Here is a 24,445-nt window from a genome sequence, read left to right as displayed (position 1 = left end):
TAAAACATCCCAATATCGCGTAACCACATTCATTCAAGAAATCTGACAAACCTCACTTGTTTGGCCATATTCACATATAATGATGAAATTACCCATTTCTACACTGCTATAAAGAGGGACGGGTCGATTCACAGGACAACCACTGTTCACTTCCACTAAAATGTGGTAGCTAAGTTACTGACCTGGAGGGATGATGGGAGTTAACCCCGACCAGAATTTGAACTTGCAACCTCCCAATTGCGAGCTGCTCACTCTACTACTGAGTTACTTAGCAAGCAAATAGTACATTAATATGTTATTAATGTAACCTTGTTATCATAGAATTACCTTTTATTAACAATAACAAATACGAGTTATTTATTTATCTACGTAGGCATCACTTGTTTCACAACATTTCACTTGGTTTGTTAATGTATACTACAAACTCCTAAATATTAAACCATCTGCTATCGAATCTATCATACAGCTGAGCAATGTCAATGCTCTCATCTGTATATTCTGGAGGGAAAATGGCAATGAAGTACTTTCAACATAGATTTTTTTTTATGTAACATTATGTGTACCAGTGGAATTCACTCATAATAATGATAACACGAGCATGTGTGTTACAAATGAGCATTGAAGTAGTGCACAATTCCTATTTACAGCCCTAAGTCAGTGGTTGAAATTACACATTCCTATGTTAGAGGAACGTTATCCATAGGACGACCACTGTTGACATCCCCACCAAATGGTAGAAATTTTATTGACATAGGGGGGTGATGGGCTGATACAACCTCCAACGAGGGTTTGAGTTCCCAACCTTCCAAATTCGAGCTGCTCGCTTTACCGCTCACCCACCAATTAATTATCACAATTTGAGTTGTGGTGAATGTGGTGCCTCTGGTATTACAATGATTAATCACATGCAAATACATTATTTTGAATGCTAAATAATCTATTTGATGAATTTATTGTAAACATAGCAATTACATTGCATAATCATTGTATGCCTAGCTTGGGTGTCAATCACAAGCACCAAACACGCATGTGCTTGTGTTCCCTGTGCACATCCTGTGCAGTCGAAGCCCCTAAGAGTGTATATTGTTGTGCTGGCCGTTTGCGACGTCCTCCTGTAAGGCAATGGTGAGGTGCGGCCATCTTACCCACGTCATGTTCACTCGCCCCTCCGTATTGTACACGCACTCCGTGGTCAGGTGATCTCCCTGGGAAACATAGTAGGAGAGGGGTGCAGGTGAAATGTTAGCTCACAAGAATTGTCAAAAAACCCTAGTGATCAACTCAGCATGGGTAGTCCTTCACCCAGCAGGAGAGCTTTGGCAGAGCTGTTAATTATCATGGCTATTGATTACATTTATATTTATCCACAAAAGCTTAAATGGGTTAAGACTTTTTTGCGTCACTCTTGTGGAAAACGTCCGCTGCTACGTGTCATGATGCGTAATGTAAAAGAGGGTTTAAATTTCGTGTCAAGTGTTGCATCGAGTGTTGAAGGGTGTGGAGGAAAACAGGGAGACACATGCTACTTTAAACAGATTTTGTTGAGCTTGTGTTTTTACACTCGCGGTTACACTAAAGATTCGGGTTATGGAGTTCTATTTGTTATAAGACCATCCTCAGTAAGTTCACGACTGTATTAGTTAGTTAGGTGCCATGGAGAGGAAAATAGACAACACTCCCAAAGCAACTGTTGCTGCAAGATGACAGAAATACCAATTACAGAAAAGAGAGTCTTGAATCGAAATATGCAGCTTTTATTACTACCCCCTCATGTGTGTGCGTTTTCATTGAGTACACTGGTATCCTTCCACCCACAAAACACATATGAATGAAATTGCCCAAATTTTCCAATGTAGGATATCAGCTGGATAGGTGATGGAGCAGGGGGTGCAAAGAATCACAGGGTACGAACAGAACACCTTCTAGATTTGACGACAACTACGCACAACACATGGACTCAGTCTCGTGAATTAAACCTTGTTAAATTTGAGAGAGAATTGACAGATATAAATTGGGCCATACTTGGTAACAATGAAATGAGAAGGGAAGAACTCTATATTTCTGAAGAGTGGCTATCTTTCCAATTATAGAGTTATTCTTGAAGAAGAACCTTGAGACTCAGCGGAGCTTTCCTGGATATATCGTTAAAATCTTCCTGCGTGATTCCGCAGCCATGCCCTCAGCCTGGGGACCACGTGGTGTGTCGGGGGTCTGGGTACCGGCAAGAGGAGCCTCTCGGTGGGCAGCATATGCAGCTCCTGGAAGTTGAAGTCATACTCCGAGTCTCGCGCCAACAGCGATAGCTCACGGTTACCACGCCAGTGTCGCACGAGCAGCTCGCGCCCCGCTAAGTGCGCATGCAGCAGCACAGCGAACACTGACACACCCTGCGGGCGCTCCGTGCCCAGCGCCTGCAGGAACATGCGGAGACGTGGTGTGGGGAACACAAGTGACAAACAACCCTGACAAGGCAACACTTACCTCCTCTATTTAGATGATTACTAGTTTAGTTTCACTAGGTAAGGCCCACTAGCTCTTTTTCAGAATCGACCTGGTGACAAATTATAACTCAACAAAGTGGCTTATTACGTGGAAATGTATAGCAGGCAAATAATATAACGCATATTTCTAAATGCAGAGAGATAAACATTCGAAACTCCAAATGTACAGCAGGCATCAAGGTTGGAATCGAACCCACAACCTCCTTCATACCAAGTGAGGGAGATAATACCTCTCCACCGAGATGTTTCAACAAAATTAATGTGCCTCACTGCTCAATCCATGAGGTGATCCTAACTCCATCTAAAGCCCTAAACTAGTGGTGAAAATTCGAGTGACATGGCAGTCGCCAGTATATCTGTAGAGGTGCTAGACACACTCTATTCGGTAACCTGCGGGGCCGCTATGTATCAGAGGGGCAATGCAGAGTTACCACTCTGGGACCAACGGCCGGGGTCAGGGAGAGGTGAGAGCGGATCGTAAACACAGATTCCCGCCAGACCAACGGCCAGGGGTCAGATGAGGTAAAAGAGGATCGAAACGACGGATTGTGAAGAACCAATCAGAGGGTTCCACGAGGGAGCGTGGGATTGGATAAAGACCGTTACAAACGGGTATAAAAGGGTGAGTGCGGGGAGCACGCGCCAGTTCTCCTCACACGAAGATAGAAGCTTGGGCTGAAGACGCTAGGACCCTGGACCAAGCCTTCCAGCTCTTCTAAGAGCTCAGGCTCAGTGTTCCAGTGGTCAAGGGGAGAATAGGTCCTGGCAGGCAGGACCCTGGCTCCCCAGCCTTCCAGCTCTTCTAAGAGCTAAGGCTCTGCGTGACCAGTGGTCAGGGGACCCACCGAGCCAGCGGTGGGTCAAGCAAGCCTCCCCTCGGTCCCAGCCGGAGGACGCTAAGGTAGCAGGTAGACTGAGAATAGCTCCCACCAGTTCGGAGGCTGTACCTCCCTAGGCTATCAGCCAGACCCTTGTATAGGTCCTGCCATGTACGGAGGCTGTACCTCCTTAGGCTACGGGTGAGGGAACCGTATATCCCTCCGTGTGTATAGGGACTGTGTCGAAAGAAATACAATAAACCAGTGTGTGCCTTAAGGAGTTTATTCATCTGTTATTTACAACACTACATATCCATGGGATAAGCGCTGCTGACACTCTGCAAAGTGGGACACATTTTAATTATCTCTAGAGGAATGATAGGCTGTCAACACCTGGCTAGGATATGAACTCGCAGCTTTCAGATTGTGGGTCAGTCTCCTCTATTTAACCAGAATATTAAATAAACCCATGGAGACACATTAAACATCATTGCAACGGTGACCTCGCGTAAACAAATCTCTAACAACATTGCCCGCTCTTAAAGCTGCACATAGAAATATTCGCTCAAGTGATATCCAAAACCATCGCCTATGTTTTAAAATCCCACTGGTATATCTGTTTACATGGGGATTAAAGTAACAGTGCTTTCACAAAATGTGAAAACATTACTTGTTAATTGGGTCAAATTTATTGCTGGTGTGTTCTCAACAGCATTATTTTAATGTAGTTTATTGCTAACTGCTGCTATTCAGGAATTAAATTTATCCATAAGAATCATAAAGGTGCTTTAGCTTAGTCTGGTACTCTATAGGTAGTTGTTTCACTTGATGTGCATGTTGTACTTGAGAAACTTCGGGAAAGACAATGGCTGGCAGTTCCAATGTCCAAGGCTAGACAGTAAGAAAGGAGGAGAAATGTTGCATCCTACAATATAGTCGGCGAGCCCAGCATAGATAACAGGAATTAGTCAATGTAGTAGAAGAGTGTACCTTATTCTAATTTGGGAATTTTGACGTCGCATCATACATCCGAGGACACACGCACCAGCTTATCCACTTACCAGCTCGCCCACTTACTTACCAGCTCACCCACTTACTTGCCAGCGCACCCACTTACTTACCAGCTCACCCACTTACTTACCAGCTCAACCACTTACTTGCCAGCTCCTCCACTTACTTACCAGCTCACCCACTTACTTGCCAGCTAACCCACTTACTTGCCAGCTCGCCCACTTACTTACCAGCTCACCCACTTACTTACCAGCTCGCCCACTTACTTACAAGCTCACTCACTTACTTGCCAGCTCACCCACTTACTTACCAGCTCACCCACTTACTTACCAGCTTACCCATTTACTTACCAGCTCACCCACTTACTTACCAGCTCACCCACTTACTTACCAACTAACCCACTTACTTACCAGCTCGCACACTTACTTACCAGCTCACCCACTTACTTGCCAGCTCACCCACTTACCAGCTCACCCACTTACTTACCAGCTTACCCACTTACTTACCAGCTCACCCACTTACTTACCAGCTTACCCACTTACTTACCAGCTCACCCACTTACTTGCCAGCTCGCCCACTTACTTACCAGCTCACCCACTTACTTACCAACTAACCCACTTACTTACCAGCTCACCCACTTACTTACCAACTAACCCACTTACTTACCAACTAACCCACTTACTTACCAGCTCACCCACTTACTTGCCAGCTCGCCCACTTAGTTACCAGCTCACCAACTTACTTACCAGCTCACCCACTTACTTACCAACTAACCCACTTACTTAACAACTAACCCACTTACTTACCAGCTCACCCACTTACTTACCAGCTCACCCACTTACTTGCCAGCTCACCCACTTACTTACCAACTAACCCAATTACTTACCAGCTCACCCACTTACTTACCAGCTCACCCACTTGCCAGCTCGCCTGCTTACTTACCAGCTCACCCACTTACTTACCAGCTCACCCACTTACTTACCAGCTCACCCACTTACTTGCCAGCTCGCCCACTTACTTGCCAGCTCGCCCACTTAATAGCTCGCCCACTTACCAGCGCGCCCACTTACTTGCCAGCTTGCCCGCTTACTTACCAGCTCACCTACTTACTTACCAGCTCGCCCACTTACTTACCAGCTCACCCACATACTTACCAGCTCACCCACTTACTTGCCAGCTCGTCCACTTACTTACCAGCTCACCCACTTACTTGCCAGCTCGTCCACTTACTTGCCACCTCGCCCACTTAATAGCTCGCCCACTTACTTACCTAGCTCACCCACTTACTTACCAGCTCACCCACTTACTTACCAGCTCACCCACTTACCAGCTCGCCCACTTACTTACCAGCTCACCCACTTACTTGCCAGCTTGCCCGCTTACTTACCAGCTCACCTACTTACTTACCAACTAACCCACTTACTTACCAGCTCACCCACTTACTTACCAGCTCACCCACTTACTTACCAGCTCACCCACTTGCCAGCTCGCCTGCTTACTTACCAGCTCACCCACTTACTTGCCAGCTCGCCCACTTACTTACCAGCTCACCCACTTACTTACCAGCTCACCCAATTACTTACCAGCTCACCCACTTACTTACCAGCTCACCCACTTACTTGCCAGCTCGCCCACTTACTTGCCAGCTCGCCCACTTACTTACCAGCGCGCCCACTTACTTACCAGCTCACCCACTTACTTACCAGCTCACCCACTTACTTACCAGCTCACCCACTTACTTGCCAGCTCGTCCACTTACTTACCAGCTCACCCACTTACTTGCCAGCTCGTCCACTTACTTTCCAGCTCGCCCACTTACTTAATAGCTCGCCCACTTACTTACCTAGCTCACCCACTTACTTACCAGCTCACCCACTTACTTACCAGCTCGCCCACTTACCAGCTCGCCCACTTACTTACCAGCTCACCCACTTACTTGCCAGCTCGCCCGCTTACTTACCAGTTCACCTACTTACTTACCAGCTCGCCCACTCACTTGCCAGCTTACCCACTTACTTACCAGCTCGTCCACTTACTTACCAGCTCACCCACTTACTTGCCAGCTCGTCCACTTACTTGCCAGCTCGCCCACTTACTTACCAGCTCGTCCACTTACTTACCAGCTCGTCCACTTACTTACCAGCTCACCCACTTACTTACCAGCTCACCCAATTACTTACCAGCTCACCCACTTACTTACCAGCTCACCCACTTACTTGCCAGCTCGCCCACTTACTTTCCAGCGCGCCCACTTACCAGCTCACCCACTTACTTGCCAGCTCGTCCACTTACTTACCAGCTCACCCACTTACTTACCAGCTGGTCCACTTACTTGCCAGCTCGCCCACTTACTTAATAGCTCGCCTACTTACTTACCTAGCTCACCCACTTACTTACCAGCTCACCCACTTACTTAATAGCTCGCCCACTTACTTACCAGCTCACCCACTTACTTACCAGCTCACCCACTTACTTACCAGCTCGCCCACTTACCAGCTCGCCCACTTACTTACCAGCTCACCCACTTACTTGCCAGCTCGCCCGCTTACTTACCAGCTCACCTACTTACTTACCAGCTCACCCACTTACCAGCTCGCCCGCGCACCAGCTCGTTCAGGCACCAGCTTACCCATGCACCAGCTCTCCCGCACACCAGCTACTCATGCACCAGCTCGCGCTCGCACCAGCTGCCCACGCACTAACTCACCCAGGCACCAACTCGCCCAGGCACCAGCTCGTCTAGGCACTAGCTCGCCCATGCACCAGCTTATCCAGGCACCAGCTCGCCCACATACCGGCTCATGCTTGCAACAGCTCACCCAGGCATCAGGTCACCAGGTCAACCAGGTACTAGCTCATCCACGCACCAACTCGCCCGTGCATCAACTCATCCACGCACCAGTCCACTCTTAGGCCTTCTACAGTGCAGTTTTAACGGTCACCTGTGCCAATCAGTGCTTAAATTACAAAAATTACCACTGGAATCATATCTGACTTTCGGGCCAGTGAATCTCACCTCGTTGAGGCACTCGCGTGTGCAGTGGCCCTGGGAGACCCAGTGCGGGGCGTGGGGCGGCACCATGTGATACAGGCTGACCCAGACACCCGTCTCCATGACACCCGCATCATAGGCACGCAGCTGTGCCGTGTAGTGGAGACGCAGCCCTGAATTGTCCCGTATACCTGGGCATCATGCAGACACAAAACCAGAGATACACACGCTTGTTCGCATGTGTTACAGCCATGTGCATGTGCATAAACATGCAAACTCATGCACAACTATCTGTACACAGACGTGCACACTCTTACACATGTGCATATATGCAAAAGTGCACCACATAGTAAGTGCAGAATCTGAAAAATGGGTCTGGCTTGGTCATTTGGATAATAACTAAAATAATAAACACATCTTCTTGGTTCTTTCGGTAAAGTCACGTAGAAGGGAAATAATAAAAATAAAACATAAAATAATTCTCACGACGTTTCGGCTACAACGCAAGCAGTCGTCCTCAGGTGAAGACCAGGTCTGTCGGGGAGACAGCATCTGAATGAAACACCACCACGCTTGGAGCGTCTATTTAAGCTGGGTTGGAAGGGGGGGAAGTGCGCCTTGACAAAAGAATTTGCATATCAGGAGGAATTTAGCATATTTATGGGAAATGCAGGTATGTGATTAGTACTACTTGTGAAATGCGTAGGAGATGGGCGGGGGGTTTCAAAGTCATATTATGCCCGTGCATTATGCAGGATTAGCAGCATCAAAGGGAGGGGATAGGGGTAGTATTAATAAAGGGAAGGAATGTTAATGGTTTATTATTATACAATCTGCTATACACTATACCATTGACCGTCGAGTGAAAGATACTAAGAGGAAGCAACGAAATATGTCAAAGGGAGAGTGGTAGTATGAGATTTGCAGCGGAGCAAAAAATCCATTCCTTGCGGAGAATACAAGATATATAGTCATGCCAGTGAGTGGACTGCGGTCTGAAAGTCACCATAAACGTGAACACAATCAGTTAAGATCCGAAATGGTTTATTACGTCCTTCCAATGATTGCTGAGCCAGAATCCATCTTCTCGGTTGAAATTGTCTCTGTGTTTGTATATGTGGATCGCCTCATGAACGAATCTCTCATGGTAGCCAAATGGCTTGCAGACTGTCGATGCGGCGACCAGTTGTTGAGATGCAGACTGAGAAATGTATTAACTGCTGCTGCAACCACAACTCAGTTTGTAGACACCAGGGTATTGCATGTCAGGAATCACATCCTTTACAGATGGGATTAAATCACGGATTTTGTGTACTGTGTTGAAACTAACCTAGATATAGTATATAGATAGAGAGTGAGAAAAGTAAAGGACCCAAGAGGATTCCCTGAGGGACACCTGCAATGCATGACCGGAAGTCGAGCACTTTTAATCCTTCATATAGGAGCTTCAGTCAGAGAGCCATAAACTATAAACTAAAGAACTACCACGTGAGCCACAGCAGAGCTATGCTGCTGATGAAATCGGATGCTAAGCGTTCAATCAAAATATCATTGATTAAAGTGTCAAAGATGGCAGAAATGTCATGGCCAACAAGAGCAATGATGGAACCAGAATCGATAGAGGCCTGGATGTCATCAATGATCTTCATTAGTGCAGTCTCTGTAGAGTGAGCTGGGCGGTAGGCAGACTTAGGGGAGCAGAAGTTAGGGGATGAAGTGATGTGATCTTTGATTCTAACAAGGGCGAGGTGCTCTAGAAGGAATTTGGAGATGGCTAATAAGTTTGTGATAGGGCAGTAGTTTTCAGTTTCAGGGTCAGAGCTAGATTTCTTTAGTAGAGGTTCAATTGGCCCAATTTAAGTGACGGAGTGAAAATACTGGACTAAAAGGAGGTGTGAGCAACATGAGAAAGTATCGTTGTACATTTGTAATGGATGTCAAGAGGCAAACCCTATTCGGAAACAAATAAATATACAATCACCATGTCTAACGGCTCGTAAGTTTGGATAGCATACTCGACTCTCATTGGCGAGAAGCTATCAGAGAGGGAGCTCACATAGGAGTACAAATCATATTTGAAGGTGGAGAACATTCAAATAAGATTGGTCGTCATGGAAAACTAAATGGAAATTAGGGGTCGGTTTGGGAAACCATTATGGGAAATTAATGGGATTGATGGAGAGTCATGGAAGGTTTGGAAAAGCATGGTGAAGAGAACAAAAGGAGGTATGACCTGAGAATAAGGTTTTCCCCTTTAATCTGGCAACAAAACAGTTGTTAAAACACCAAACTGAAACCTTTTACAAGGAATCATGTCTGCATTAACCACAATACTTGTGATCAAAATGAAAAAAAAACACTCTGTTGCCAGATAAAAGGGGAAAAAACCTATCCTCATATTTTGGTACTGGCAAAGGAGGTCCCATGATGAGGTATGACTTGTTTGGAACTCATTTACACATTCATCAGCACAATGCTTGAAGCCGCTGGCTGTTAGGAGATCTAAGGAATTAGACTGAGAACCTCTCGGGGTGTCACAGGTGGGAGGGAGGAGAGGATAGAATGAGGGTCAAGAAAAGGAATGGCCGGGGGTTGATGATGACGGGCCGACAGAGAGTTCCTGATGGTGGAGAAGACGCTGGTGATCTTGACTCTTGAAGGATGAATGATGAGTCGGTCAGGTGATTGCACCAAATCAACTCAGGGTTGAGATGGAAAATGGCATCAAGTGTGGACCAGAGTTGATGCAGGTGGTAAGCTACAGTGTTAATACAATTGTTTGTGTATGAAGTGCGTGGGGCCATGATGAGCTTGTTGGTGGATTTTCAGGCAAGATGATATGTAATGCAGTCAGCTTCAAGTCCGGAGCGTAAATGGGTTTCCAGTCGGCATCCGCTGCACTTTGATATAACAGCTGCTGCCGAGGGCCAACGGTTGTCGCGAGAGGTGAACCAGTTGGTTAAGCGTTAAACTGGTGCAAATGTATCAATGACGTGTTTAACGTTGAAGTTACGTTTATTGGAACAGATTATGGCATCAGATAATGGTGAAGAAAAGGAGAAGATAGAGGTTCATAGTTTCTTAAACATGGTATAATATAAACAGGCAAAGTTGCGAGCATGATGAGTAATTTTCTGGGGTGACTGGTTGACAAATGGTGCCTGGACAACTATGAGGTGATCAATAGGATTATCTCTTTTCTTGTTAATAAATCACAATTCCAGCTTTGTTCTATCAGTTTCACTTGTAAAGAACAGTTGAATGGTTTCCTATTCGTTTTGTATGTTGGGGTAAGGAGGGCCAAATATGGATCCCTGCCCACATTCATTTAAAGTAAATCTTTGTCATCTGGAAGACCCCTTGACTTCAACTCCTGTCATACAGCTACAATTAAGAACCATGTTGTGCAATCTATGTGCTACAAAGCAGGTTTACTCGACAGCTGCACTTCTTATAAAATAAATTCACAACAGTGATACATGACTTAAAGCCAATAGATATACCCATTGTTTACTCACTGGTAAAATGATCATTGACTTCAAAATGCACACATTAATGTTCAAGTTGTTATAACTGACCCTACTACAGACTACATACTACTGTGGGACTTAAAGCAAGGGAAAGTAAATATTTGGTAATGTACAATATCATACATATCCGGTCTCGAGAAAACAAATGGCCACATATTTTGTCAACACAAACTATCAGAAACATTTCAGCCTTTGCTCTGCCAAGGATTCAGTCCCACACACAGAGGAGTGGCGTTATATATGCCACCAAATTTGTGAGGAGCAACACATTGGTGGAATCTTGATTTAAAGCTTTCGTGACTGCAGGAATACATATTCTATGGGTCTTTCGGTAAAGCCATGTAGATATAAAAATAATAAAAATATCACGACGTTTCGATCGCAACACAATCAATCGTCGTCAGGTGAATCTATCTACGTGGCTTTACCGAAAGACCCATATAATACATTGGTGGAAGATGAATGTTACTATAATGCTGGGTTTGTGAACACAGACTTGCTGCTGATAATCACTTGGTCATATGTGACTCTACAGATGGTGCCCCCTATTGTGTTCATACAAACGGAGATATTTTCTGTGATGTCTGCTTCTGTTGGCGGTTCCCTGACACTGCCTTGTGGGAGTTCTGAATGGACGTCTCGTTAAAAAATGCAAACGCATATTTGAAATAAAATCAGGAAAACAATAACAAAATGTAAATTATGCAATTGATCCTTACCAGACAATTGGAGCGGATTGTCATAGTGCGTCTCCATGAGCACAAACACTGGGTCCCCTGGCTCACCCAGAGACAGTCCCACATGCGGTGGGTAAAGAAAGGCCTGAGAAAGAGAGCGTGGAGGGGAGCACGTAACACATCAGTGAGCGGCTCGCAAACGGAAGTTGCGAGTTCCAATTCTGGGTTGCGGTTGAATCAGTCAATAATTCCTACAGGGTTCATAAAATTGGTACCACTGTGTGGGGAAGTCAAAAGTCATTGTCCAATTTGAGAGACTCACCCCCGCCATAGGAATATGGAGTGTCTACCTCTGGCCTAGGACTATGAGATGAGCACCAACTTAATGTTCATTCGGGCAGGTAATCACTGAATGAACTAAGGGGTATCGGTGTTAGGGCACAGTGACGACCAGTAACAGGCTTCGCCCACTTTATTTTGGCTTTAACACCACACTCCATATGATCGAATTACTTGGTACATTTGTGATGGGGACCATATCTTTTTAAAGTATTTAGCGCAAGACTAAGTAATTTTTTTTTTTCTGAAACCAAGCAAAATTTGGAGGTAAAACTTTGTAAAAAGTTCAGGTTATAAGCATAGATTTATAATATGCAAAATCTGCAGCCTTTCCAAAACATTGTCATAAATGAACAACTATGGAAGTCGCTCTCATTTTTATGTAATAGATAGTGGATAAGCGGGTGCAATGGTGAGCGGGTGAGTGGGCGTGTGTCCGGTTGAGCGGGTGAGAGGGTGGATGGGCAGGTGGGTTCACGGATGACTGAGCGTGTGGGTATGCTGGTGTGCGCATAGTGGCTGTTCAGGCACCGCGGCATGCAGGTGCTCTGTTGGGAGATTTGACCGATGTCAGGGTAAGCAGATGAGCCAAGGTGCATGTGGATGCGTGAAACTATGGAAGTGTGTGGGGAGCAGTAGTGCAGCGATTAGCACGTTGCGCAACAAATCAGGCGACCCGAGTGTGATACCTGTCCTGAGCCTCCCTAGCTCGAGTAGGGCACGGTGCTTGCCACCCACCTCCTCGTGTGCCGTGCCAGCCTTCATATATGCTCGCCAATAGCACTTGCCCCAAAAGCTTTTTAAGGCTATAGGAGGATCTTTGTCTTTGTATGGGAGTGTGAGCAGGTGGGTAGGTTTGTGGGTGGGTGTTCAAGAGGCTAGATGGCTGAGTGAGTGGAGAGCGGTGTGGGTGAGTGTACGCTCGCACTCCGCCGCCGATGGCCCAGGCAAAGAGGATGCTCTCGCAGGAGCGGAACTCCTCTGGCATGTTGGCCTGGTAACAGCGGTGGCCCGACTGTAGAATGGCCTCACGTAGGCCCAGGGCGCATTGGTACAGCAGGATGTGGTGCACCATGCCCTCGTGGCCAGGCTCCACCAGAGGTTCCACCTGTTCTCCGAGTGACCACAGAATCGGCATTATCAGCATCGCTAACACTGTCAGCACCAGCAGCAAGAAACATAGACAAGGTTTGACTGTCAAGCCTTACCAAACTGTTTGTAAAATAAGGTGGTTGTGCGAACTTGCGTCAACCACAGGAAGATGGATTCCTTGACTGATTTATGGCCACAAAGGCAGAACCACACACATTTGGCCACCTTTGTGGCCTTGTTGCCGATGGTGATCACTTTGCAGCAGTACGGATTATTTTAGGCTAAGTTAACCTAGGGAAGACCGAGACTCTGCTCTGAAATCAACTGGCACTGCCGATGAGCAACATGGCAAGGTACTGAACCTGGCTAATTGTGAGCATGTAGGTCTATAATTAGTTTGACCAACTTGTTGCTGACTGGATTGTGAAAGATCTGGGGCACAGTCCCACCGGTGAGCTTCTCCGGCTGGCAAGGCTGCGTTGGATGGGTTATGTAGTCCACATGTCCAACCACCGCATGTCCAAGAAGTTTCTGTTTGGCCAATTAGTACGGTTGGCTACATACGGTATGAAAGAAGTTCAATGTACATTAATACAGGGAGCTAAATGGGTTCAGTAAGGGCTAAATAAGAGATGCGCTGATGCAATACAGGAGGATCTGGAGCTGAGTGGACTTGGTTTAACACGTAGGCTTTCGCGACCAATATCATCCATAAGAGGTTTTTTGGGTTAGATCGCGTAAATATATGTGTCGTTAAAACCCGCCACCACCTGACACAGCCAACTAGGAAGGATTGTCACGTAAACAGAACGTGCCAATTCGTCACTTGTACAGCACACCGGTGTGTTGGAGAGCCAAGCCACAACATTTACAATTTTAAGAACGACATTTCGCCGGTAATTATAACTAGCTTCATCAGGCAACAGCCAGATTTGTGGAGAAGTCAAACTGTTTTGTTCCTTATATAGAGGCGTAGATGTGGTGACCACACGCTGGCAGTGCCCTGTTTGTTGGGCACAGATTTTTTCGTGCAGGATGCCCCTCAGGGATGTATCGAGATGCCGTCGGGGCAGTGCCTGCATTTTTTGAAATCCCCCACAACATATACATTGGTTAATGTGTTTGTGCTGGCTGCAGTTAGCCAGACGGTGTGCGTTCCACCAGTCACACAGATGCTTGTACCACTGCGGTTGCGTAAGAGCTTGGCCCTGCTAAATCTGGAGGAGGGGATCCTCTTGACCCCCTCTAACGCGATATCGTGAACACCCTCCTTAGTGGGGGCACTGGCTGTCGTGCCGGCAAACTGCGATCCCTTCCTCCAAGTGGTTAATGCAGGCTATACACCGGTAGTTATCCAGGCAGGCACCGTGTTGGCACATGCGACGGCAGCTCAATGCACGGAGCGAATGGTGTGCATGTCAGGTGTTGTCGAGGATGTCTCGCCTGCTAGCGACATCGAATCTGCGTGGATGCAGAGGTTATGTCAGAAAAACAGCGATTTATCGACAAAGCAGCGAGCGCGCCTTCGGCGACTTTTGCACAAATTCCGGGACGTTTTTAGCAATGGTAAATACGACATAGGCCGGACCACCCTCTTGCAGCACCATATTCATACGGGGAACTCGCCTCCCATTCGATTAAATTCTCACAGAATGAGCCCTCATGAAAAGGAATGTGTTCGTCAGGCTGTGGATGAGATGTTGGCTGCAGACATTGTCTCTCCCTCCACCAGCCCTTGAGGGGCGCCCATTGTATTGGTCAAAAAATGTGACGGCTTTATGCGATTTTGCGTTGACTTTCCTAAGCTCAACAAAATTTCTGTAGCAGACGCATACCCGCTTCCTCGCATGGACGAATCCTTGGTGCACTGTTCTTCTCAACCCTAGATTTGCTGTCAGGATTTTGGCAACTGCCCTTGGATGCAGAATCTAGACCTAAAACGGTGTTTCGAACACCACAGGGATTGTTTCATTTCAATTGTCTCCCGATGGGGCTTCACTTTGCGCCGGCTACCTTTTAGCGCGTCATGGAATTGGTTCTATCTGGTTTGCAATGGGAATTGTGCCTTATTTATTTAGATGACATCATTGTCTTCGGTCGCACTTTTGACGAGCACTTGCAGCGGATGCGCTCTGTTTTCTCTCAAGTGCGTGATGCAAACTTGAAATTTAAGCCGCAAAAATGTCATTTGTTGCAAGCTTTGGTGAAGCATTGGGCCATGTCGTCAGCACGTCAGGGGTCGCTACCGACCTGGATAATACGGCCTGCATGCGCACGTGGCCAACCCCCAAATCGGTGGCAGAGGTCCGCAGCTTTATGGTGTTTGCCTCATACTATCGCAGGTTTGCAAATAATTTTGCGACAATTGCCAAACCGCTCCATGCTCTAACAGCCAAGGGACAGAGATTTCGTTGGGACAAGGCGGAGAATGATTCTTTTGTAGCACATCGTGACGCTCTGGCCAGTGCACCACTGCTCATTTATCCAGATTTCGCCAAGCCCTTACCCTGGACACTGACGCCAGTAATACGGGCATAGGTGCTGTCCTGTTCCAGGTCGTCGATGGGGTAGAGAGGGTTGTGGCATACGGCAGCCACGTTTTGTCTCCCGCTGAGCAGCGGTATTGCGTCACACGCAGGGAGCTGCTTGCCATGGTCCATTTTATGCAGTTGTACCGCCCATACTTGTACGGCAGGGACTTCCTTGTTCAAACCGACCACGGAGCACTCCAATACTCCATGCGTGTGGACCAACCCTCCGGTCAAATGGTCCGTTGGATTGAAATCCTCCAGGGATTCTCCTTTACTGTACTGTATAGGAAGGGGGCGTGCCATGTGAATGCGGATGCGCTGTCCCGGCTGCCGCCGCCCGGCTCATGCAGGTGCGTAAGGGGATCGACTCGGTGCAGACCGCCGCTGCAGAAATCGCCTGAGATGGTCGCCGCAGATGACTCGGTCCAGGCCAGCCATGCACAAGCGCCGGCCGACCGCATATTAGGCCTGAACTACAGCGAGTGGGGACGGCTCCAGGTTGAGGATGCCTCCCTGCTGAAATTGCGACGCCGTACCTGTCGACAACCGAGTGCAGCGGGGTGACCTTTTCTGCAACTCAGTGAGGGGCTCCTCCTACGATGGGATGTAAAGCTCCAACTTTTTGTTTAGTGGTGCCCACGAGCCTACGAGGCAGACTTACGCACTCGTTGCATGAAAAACGTATACATTTGGGTGTCAAGAAAACGCTCTCAACCTTAAAGATGGATTTCTATTGGCCAGGGATGGACAATGATGTGTATCTGTTCATTAAAGCTTGTTCAGAGTGGGCGCGTTGGAAGTCACCTGCACAACCACACAGGGTGCCGCTGCAGTCCATAACGGTCTCGCGTGAACGAATTGGTGGCATTGGACATTTAGGGACCGTTTCCCATTACCCAGAGGGGTCACAAATATTTGCTGGTTGAAGTTGAGTATCTTACCTGATGGCCAATGGTGTGGCCTTTGTCTGATCAGTTGGCTGTGTCATAACTGAGGCCTTTCTGCAGGGGTATGTGTTTGATAAGGGTGCCCCAGAAAAGCTGCTCACTGACCAGGGTAAAACATTTTCCTCCAAGCTACTGAAGGAGGTGTGTGACTCCCTGGGCAATAAAAAGATTCGGACGTCCCCCTACCACCCACAAACAGATGGAGTTGTTGAGCGATTGCACCGGACCTTGACGACCATGTTGTGTCAGCAGATAAACGCGGCTCAGTCCGATTGGCACATCCCGGGTGTCCTTGCTGCATATAGGCTGGCCCCCCATGCCTTGACGGGGTTTTCGCCCTTTTATTTAATGTATGGTAGGGAACCCGAACCCCCCATGCAGGTACAATTGGGCGTGCATCTACCGGGCAAGGGATCCACCGTGCCGGTTCCCATGCAGGTGACCCTCGACTGGCTGAGAGAGGCTCGAGAGGCCACCATAAATAACTTGGCCCAGCGGCAGGTGGTCAACGAGCGGGTGCAAGGTACACAACCGCCACGTGACCCGCCATCGGCACACAGTTTGTCATGGAAGGGACATCGCTCCTCGTCCAGGTTTGGCCCTTCTCCTCCTCCGGCCGTGCTGGACCCGGTTCGCGGGGACAGGACGGCCGCAGGAACCCGCTCCCGGAGAGTTACGTTCCGCTGAGGAATGTGGAATCGACGGAGCCATGGACCGTTGCGCCGTGCTATCCTCGGCAGAACAGACTGCACTCTTACACCCCCACAAATAGTTTTTATTGTTCTACGGTTGTGGTTTTTATTCATGGTTTTTGTTGTTACCTGTGTCATGGGTTCGCACGTTACTAAAGTTGTATTTGAGGTCAGCTGGGATGGCTGGGTTTTACATCACGGGGGGGGGGGGGGTAATGTAGTGGTGTGACGCGCGGGGTTAGTGAGGGGTGATGTGAGGTGACACTGGTGTGGCGTGGCGCCAATTAGGGGGCGAAGGATAGATTGAGTGTGTGCATTTGGGGACGAGCAGGTGTGAGCATTGGGGCACGGGGTAGGCGCCGGAAAGGCGGGAGATGGAGGCGATAATTGGAGGATAGCGCATGCCGGAGACGCGTGGAGGCGGTAGCTTAATGGGGGGGTAAGTGAGGAGTGATATATAAGGGAGTGTGCGGAGCAGCACGGGGTTGGTTATCCAGGGATGAAGAGGACAAGAGTCGGGGAGAAGACACCTGGGACCTCGCCCTCTTCAACTCGGCCTCGTCAGCAGTGTTGGCTGATCCCCTGCTGGGGCAGGAACGAGGGCTGAGGTGTGAGGGAAGCAGGACAGGCGAGGGGAGTTAGGACAGTGAGAGGGGATAGGAGAGTACCGTGGGGTAGACAGAGTGGTTACCGCTCACGGGGTGCGCGAAGGTGAATAGGGAGAGTCGGGGAGTTCGGAACAAAGGGTGTGTGTGTGTTAACGTGAAGTGAGGAGCATCCACACTGGATGCAAGGTAATAAAGTGACACAGGTGGAAAGTTAAGAGTGTCCGTGTGAGTACAACACTACACATACATTTATATAAAACACACAGTGCGTGCACATGGTAATATTTTCGCAGCCATGGACATTTGAAAGGGCGAGGTAACACGAGGTTACAATGTAATTAAATAAGTGGGATGCCCCAAGTGGTTTCCTCCAGGAGATCTCCCACATCAACAACCTCTGCCAAAAGGAATAAATAATTAAATAAAATCCACGAATGGGGGTGGCTAGGGGCCTCCAGGGGCTGATGCTGTCTGTACACCGAGCCGGCAACACTAAGATCCTGGGTTTGAATTCGAGTTTCAGGACCTGAGAATTAAACTGGGTTCTTCAGTGTAAGGAGTTGGCGGTCTTGAGCCTGAACCACCAATAAATAATCTAATATCATAATGAATTTAGTTTCAAACTTAACTGAAGATGTTCTAGCTCTGAGAATTAAAAAAATCAGTTCTGTAAGCATACGACAAACACTTATTTCAGGGTACATCAGAGCAAGCCAGTTAATTAATTTTAGGTTGTGTCTTACTTTAATATGCATCACATTTTTTTTAAACAAAACTTCTGAAAGATGCTTTTATTTGCAAACTAAGGCTCGGTTAGATTAATCTTCTCCACTGCCATTCTGCAGTAATCATCGCACCTCCGATAACTAGGGTTGAGACTATGTATGTTGTGAGAGAAGTTCAACATACAAAAGATCAGCCATCATTCTAAAATTACACATCATGGGAAAAGAAAAAGCCGCACCCTGGCCTCTTTTCAAACATTTCAGAACACGGAAAATATGGGCAACCAAGGCTCTTTCACTGTTAACTATTGAAGAAGGGAAGCGAGACCAACAGCACAAAAGTGAAACAAACATCCTCCCCATGATTATGTTTCGCGACCCAGCCCGTTTCCAAAGAAAGAGCAGAGATAATGAACAATAAACAAATGCAAACAATATCCGGTCAGGCAACACTATCTGAAGAATGTTGGTCTTTTGCATCAGATGGCTAAGCATTAAAACCTATTTGGGGGTTGATGCAACCCATCATTCCAGGTCTCCCTTGAGAATGAGACTGCAGCATTCAATGGCCTCTTACCTGGCCACAGAAAACTCAATTATCTAGCTATTTAACAATTTTATCATTCGTATTTTATTTTGTAGAGTGTACCTTGTATGCAAAGTCTATGCAAATGTAACCTTAATATGAATAAGGTTAATTAGGCAGAAAAAAATTAAAATACAAATGAGAAAGACAGAATCAGCAGACAGTACAATCGTGACAGACAATATAAACGAGATGGAAAAGAACCCATTCTTTGATCGAACTGTGACCCCGAGTCATGAAAATTCGTCAAATCACAGCAGATGTCCTATGGAATGATGATCTGACTGCCACTATGGGACTGTGGAATTGTAACCACTAGAATATGGCCAGCAATTGAGATGAATGCCACGCAATTGCTTGTTAAGAGTGGAGACACAACGACTGATATCACATGTATGTATATGCACATAGCCAACCGTGCTAATCGGAGGTTAGCAAAAGTTATTTATTTAAGCATTTACTGATTCACTCCATTCACTCATTCACAGGTGGTGAGTCGTCTCCTTATCACTCTTCTATTATTACTATTCTAGTTACTGTTGTTGTGAACTTCGATCATGTACTTATCCTCCGGTCTTGAGGACTGTTGACCATACTGTGTCATCTGATCCACACAGTGTTCAACCTGCTGCAGGTCACAGTGCTCCTCTAGCTGCTTCTTCCCTCGCACTGCCCGACTTTGCAATGATCTCCCATTGTCTCTTGTCCCACGCTCTATTCTAAACCTTGCTCAATTCAAAAGATCTGTGTACTCACATTATAGAACTTTGAAAGTGCTATTTTTCCTGGTCACTTGGGGTTTTGGACCTTTTGGCCTGTGCTCAGCAACTATTCAATAAAGTAAAGCTGCTCAGTGCAGCAGACAGCCGGAAGGAATGCTGAGCTCTGTGCTCACCCTGTGCTCACCCTGTGTGTTCACTCTGTGTTGTCACTCTGTGTTCACTTTGTGTGTTCACTCTGTGTGTTCACTCTGTGTTCACTCTGTGCTCACTCTGTGCTCACTCTGTGTGTTCACTCTGAGTGTTCACTCTGTGTTCACTCTGTGTGCTCACCCTGTGTGCTCACCCTGTGCTCACTCTGTGTGTTCACTCTGTGTTTACCCTGTGTTCACTCTGTGTGTTTACTCTGTGTTGTCATTCTGGGTTCACTCTGTGCTCACTCTGTGTTCACTCTGTGCTCTGTGCGCTCACTCTGTGCTCACTCTGTGTGCTCACTCTGTGCTCACTCTGTGTGTTCACTCTGTGTTTTCACTCTGTGTTCACTCTGTGTTCACTCTGTGTTCACTCTGTGCTCTGTGCTCACTCTGTGTTCACTCTGTGTGCTCACTCTGTGTTCACTCTGTGTGTTCACTTTGTGTTCTCACTCTGTGTTCACTCTGTGTTCACTCTGTGTTCACTCTGTGTTCACTCTGTGTTCACTCTGTGTTCACTCTGTGCTCACTCTGTGTTCACTCTGTGCTCACTCTGTGCTCACTCTGTGTGTTCACTCTGTGTTTTCACTCTGTGTTCTCACTCTGTGCTCACTCTGTGCTCACTCTGTGCTCACTCTGTGCTCACTCTGTGCTCACTCTGTGCTCACTCTGTGTTCACTCTGTGCTCACTCTGTGTTCACTCTGTGTTTTCACTCTGTGTTCTCACTCTGTGTTCACTCTGTGCTCACTCTGTGCTCACTCTGTGCTCACTCTGTGTTCACTCTGTGTTCACTCTGTGTTCACTCTGTGCTCACTCTGTGTTCACTCTGTGCTCACTCTGCGCTCACTCTGTGTTCACTCTGTGTTCACTCTGTGTGCTCACTCTGTGTGCTCACTCTGTGTGCTCACTCTGTGTTTACTGTGTTCACTCTGTGCTCACTCTGTGTTCACTCTGTGCTCACTCTGTGCTCACTCTGTGTTCACTCTGTGCTCACTCTGTGCTCACTCTGTGTGCTCACTCTGTGTGCTCACTCTGTGTTTACTGTGTTCACTCTGTGTTTACTCTACGTTCACTCTGTGCTCACTCTGTGTTCACTCTGTGCTCACTCTGTGTTCACTCTGTGTTCAATCTGTGCTCACTCTGTGTGTTCACTCTGTGTGTTCATTCTGTGCTCACTCTGTGTTCACTCTGTGCTCACTCTGCGCTCACTCTGTGTTCACTCTGTGTGTTCACTCTGTGTGTTCACTTTGTGTGCTCACTCTGTGCTCACTCTGTGTGCTCACTCTGTGTTCACTCTGTGTGTTCACTCTGTGCTCACTCTGTGTTCACTCTGTGTGTTCACTCTGTGGGTTCACTCTGTGGGTTCACTCTGTGTTCACTCTATGTTCACTCTATGTTCACTCTGTGCTCGTTGGGGCAGATGCTGTTACAGGAGAGACTGACCCGGATCACATGGTGCTTGGTGTGCAACTCGGGCAGCCGGAAGATCTGGCACCAGTAGGTCGTGTCACTTGATGGCACCTCCACCTGTGAAACAAAAAGAAGACAAAGATCCCCTGTATAGCCTTAACATACTGTAGGGGCAAGTGCTGTTAGCGAGCACCTATAAAGGCTGGCACAGCACACAAGGGGGTGGGTGGCCAACACCACGCCCGGCCGCCTTCGTCTCCCTAGTGGCAATGTTTACACACCGCGCCAGGTACATAACAAGGTTGATCAATAGGGAGCTATCCCTTGACCACACCCAGGCAACGATCAGCTTTCCATTGTATCTGTACCAGATGGAAATTCCTCTAGTTCAGCCATGGAAAGCTTCTCAAACCATGTGGTCAAAAAAAATCTGTTCAATAATGAGCCAAGGGACGTCCCTGTCACACCCCAAGTTGAACAGGGAATGGCTGATTCCCTGCCATGCAGCTTTATCTGTGCCTGCCCACCATCATGAAGGTCCTTAATGATTAAGTTTAGACTTAAAACTTTCGTGACTGCAGGAATTGATATTCTTGGTTCTTCAGTAAAGTCATGTAGATAGAAAACAAAAATCTAAATGAAAAGCAAAAAACCCACGACGTCTCAAACTCAACACAAGCGGCCGTCTTCAGGTGGATTGTGAGCAGAGGGTCAGGGAACCCAAAAGCATGAACAATATCCCAGAGCCCTGGCCTATTGATGGTCTCAAAGGCCTTAACCAATAAACTAGAGATGTCGGTATACACACCTATAAATACATGTCTACACGTAAGTGTATGCAGGGTAGATTTTCTCCATATACTCTGATTTTCTCCCACACATAAAACTGCTAATTAAAAATGAAAGAGCCATATTAAAGCAGGTTCTGAATTGTTGTAAGTTGAGTCTTATTCTGGTTACAAATGACTGCAAAGAACAATCATTATATATCTTTCACTTAATGTAACAAAATGTCCAGCTCTAAAATAAATATCAGTTGTATCGCTATGTGACAATCGTCTCTACAGCAGGGCACACGGGACAGTGCAGCACCCCGAGTGTTGATAAGAGGTCACCAGGAAAGGATCTCAGAAGTAGTTCTGTGATGATATTGCCTTCCGCAGTCTGTTCACTCGTGTGCTGGTGCAATCAGCACCCTACATCTTCTTGAACACTTCTGTAACTTAATTTTACTGTGAACAATTTCAAAAAGTAATATATCTGAGCCAACTTTCTTTGTAGGAAATGTATTTTAATCAATACTTGATTATATTTATAATTTATTTTGTCATGCAGTTGTTTTTTGCATCGATTTCTGTAAGATGTTTTGCCCTGTACTTTGTTTTGTGTTTTATTGTTTTGTCATTTAGGTGACCAAGGTCACTCTTCCATGTCTCTTGAGTTTTCACCTGGTTAAACAAAATAAACTTAACGCTAGCAATTTGAAATCCAACATGGCATGATGGGCTGCTGAACAAGCATTCCGATTGTCTCAAGTCATACCACAATAGAATTTGGAATAGATGAAGACGTAACATTCTGGCTACTTAAGTGGGGATCACAGCCGAGCAACCGGCACGGTCTCCACGTGGCCGTGTGATGCGGCAGCTCACGTTACGGTTGCATAGGTCCACGGCGTCGGTGAGACCCAGGTTCCCCGGCACTTCGCTTGCCGGGTTCAGCAGGTTGAGGCTGCGGACGCCCCGCACCACCCCATGGTACTGGGCCCTTGCCCCAGAGGGGTCCCCCAAGGGATCCCCCGGAGAATCCTCCACATCCTCCTCGTGCAGGGCCCAGAGGACGCGCACCGTGCCGCTCTGATGGGCGACAGGGGCCACGGGTGTGTTGAACCACCCAGGAAGACGATGGTGTCACACAGAGAGATATTTATTTCTAAATAAAAAAAAGACATTCTTTCAATTGCATGGCCATCACCGAACCATTCCCGGGGTGATGCGTGTCACTTTCAGCTCGGCATTAGCAGCATCCGAAGCGAAGGAAAGTCACCAAAAGCAACCGAAATACATTTACTTTGAAATGGGACTTGCATGGACTGGAAATTGTCAAAAACTATAGTGCCGAGTTAGATTTAGTTTTGTGAGATATGCGCAAAATATCAACGGTCAATACATTCCACAAATGTACTATAAACGTAGTTTCAGAGCTCATGCAGAAATTGTTGTCCGAGTCGGAACAATTGGGCAAACGATTTAAACAAAAAAATCATCAGAATATATATAAAAAAAAGAGAACAATAATAATGTATTGCCCGATATGGCAGGGGGGTCCCCAACCCCCGGACCGCGGACCGGTACCGGTTCATGGCCTGTTAGGAACCGGGCTGCGCAGCAGGAGGTGAGCGATGGGCAAGCGAGCAAAACTTCATCATCTGTATTGACAGTCGCTCCCCATCGCTCGCATTGCCGTCTGAGCTCCACCTCCTGTCAGATCAGCGGTGGCATTGGGTTCTCATAGGATCGCGAACACGACTGTCAACTACGCATGCGAGGGATCTGGGTTGTGCGCTCCTTATCAGAAGTCAGAATCCGACACTTATTTTAGTCTGTGCGTGACCCACCCATTATTTTATTTACCACTTCCGTCCGCGCCTCTTTCCCGCACTGCGCACTTTTCTCAGTCACAGTTTTGGTGAGCCCACACGCTAACCCCCTCGCCAAAATGAGTAAAAAAACAAACCCAATGATGACCCCCCCCCCCCCCCGTGAAAAAATTGTCTTCCACAAAACCGACCCCTGGTGCCAAAAAGATTGGGAACCGCTGCTATATTGCATGTTTTGACAATATAAACATTTCCAAAAAAGCATACCGAATCTATTGATACCATTTTACAAACAAGACTCGACAAGCCAATTACGGCACATGAAGCACAGCCCGTCAAGCTGACAGCTCTCCTCTCGTGTGCACAGCTCTGTCTCTGCAACAAGCCAAGACCCCGAGGCTCCCCACACCCCCTACCCGTCAACGCCAAGTCTCTCACGAGATGGAAAATGCACCACAACACCACGAGTATCACAG

The 24,445-nt window shown here is 47.2% G+C and overlaps 1 protein-coding gene across 1 annotated transcript in view; it reads right to left on the bottom strand.

Moving 5' to 3' along the window:
- Nucleotides 1-24,445, bottom strand: part of MOXD1 (monooxygenase DBH like 1) — a 36,179-nt gene that overhangs the window by 2,404 nt on the left and 9,330 nt on the right. Inside the window, exons 4-10 of the mRNA XM_061569178.1 lie at nt 23,023-23,226; nt 21,404-21,487; nt 12,797-12,976; nt 11,572-11,674; nt 7,347-7,513; nt 2,220-2,411; nt 1,146-1,205 (exon numbers count right to left, since the gene is read on the bottom strand). Coding sequence (XP_061425162.1) covers nt 1,146-1,205; nt 2,220-2,411; nt 7,347-7,513; nt 11,572-11,674; nt 12,797-12,976; nt 21,404-21,487; nt 23,023-23,226 — 990 coding nt within the window. The remainder of the gene's footprint in view (nt 1-1,145; nt 1,206-2,219; nt 2,412-7,346; nt 7,514-11,571; nt 11,675-12,796; nt 12,977-21,403; nt 21,488-23,022; nt 23,227-24,445) is intronic.

This window comes from Lethenteron reissneri, chromosome 42 (assembly GCF_015708825.2).
Source record: "Lethenteron reissneri isolate LAM-NWPU_2019-01 chromosome 42, ASM1570882v1, whole genome shotgun sequence".
Taxonomy (NCBI): domain Eukaryota; kingdom Metazoa; phylum Chordata; class Hyperoartia; order Petromyzontiformes; family Petromyzontidae; genus Lethenteron; species Lethenteron reissneri.
The sequence above is the reverse complement of the archived record's forward strand: the minus strand, read 5'-3'. Positions and strand labels throughout refer to the sequence as shown.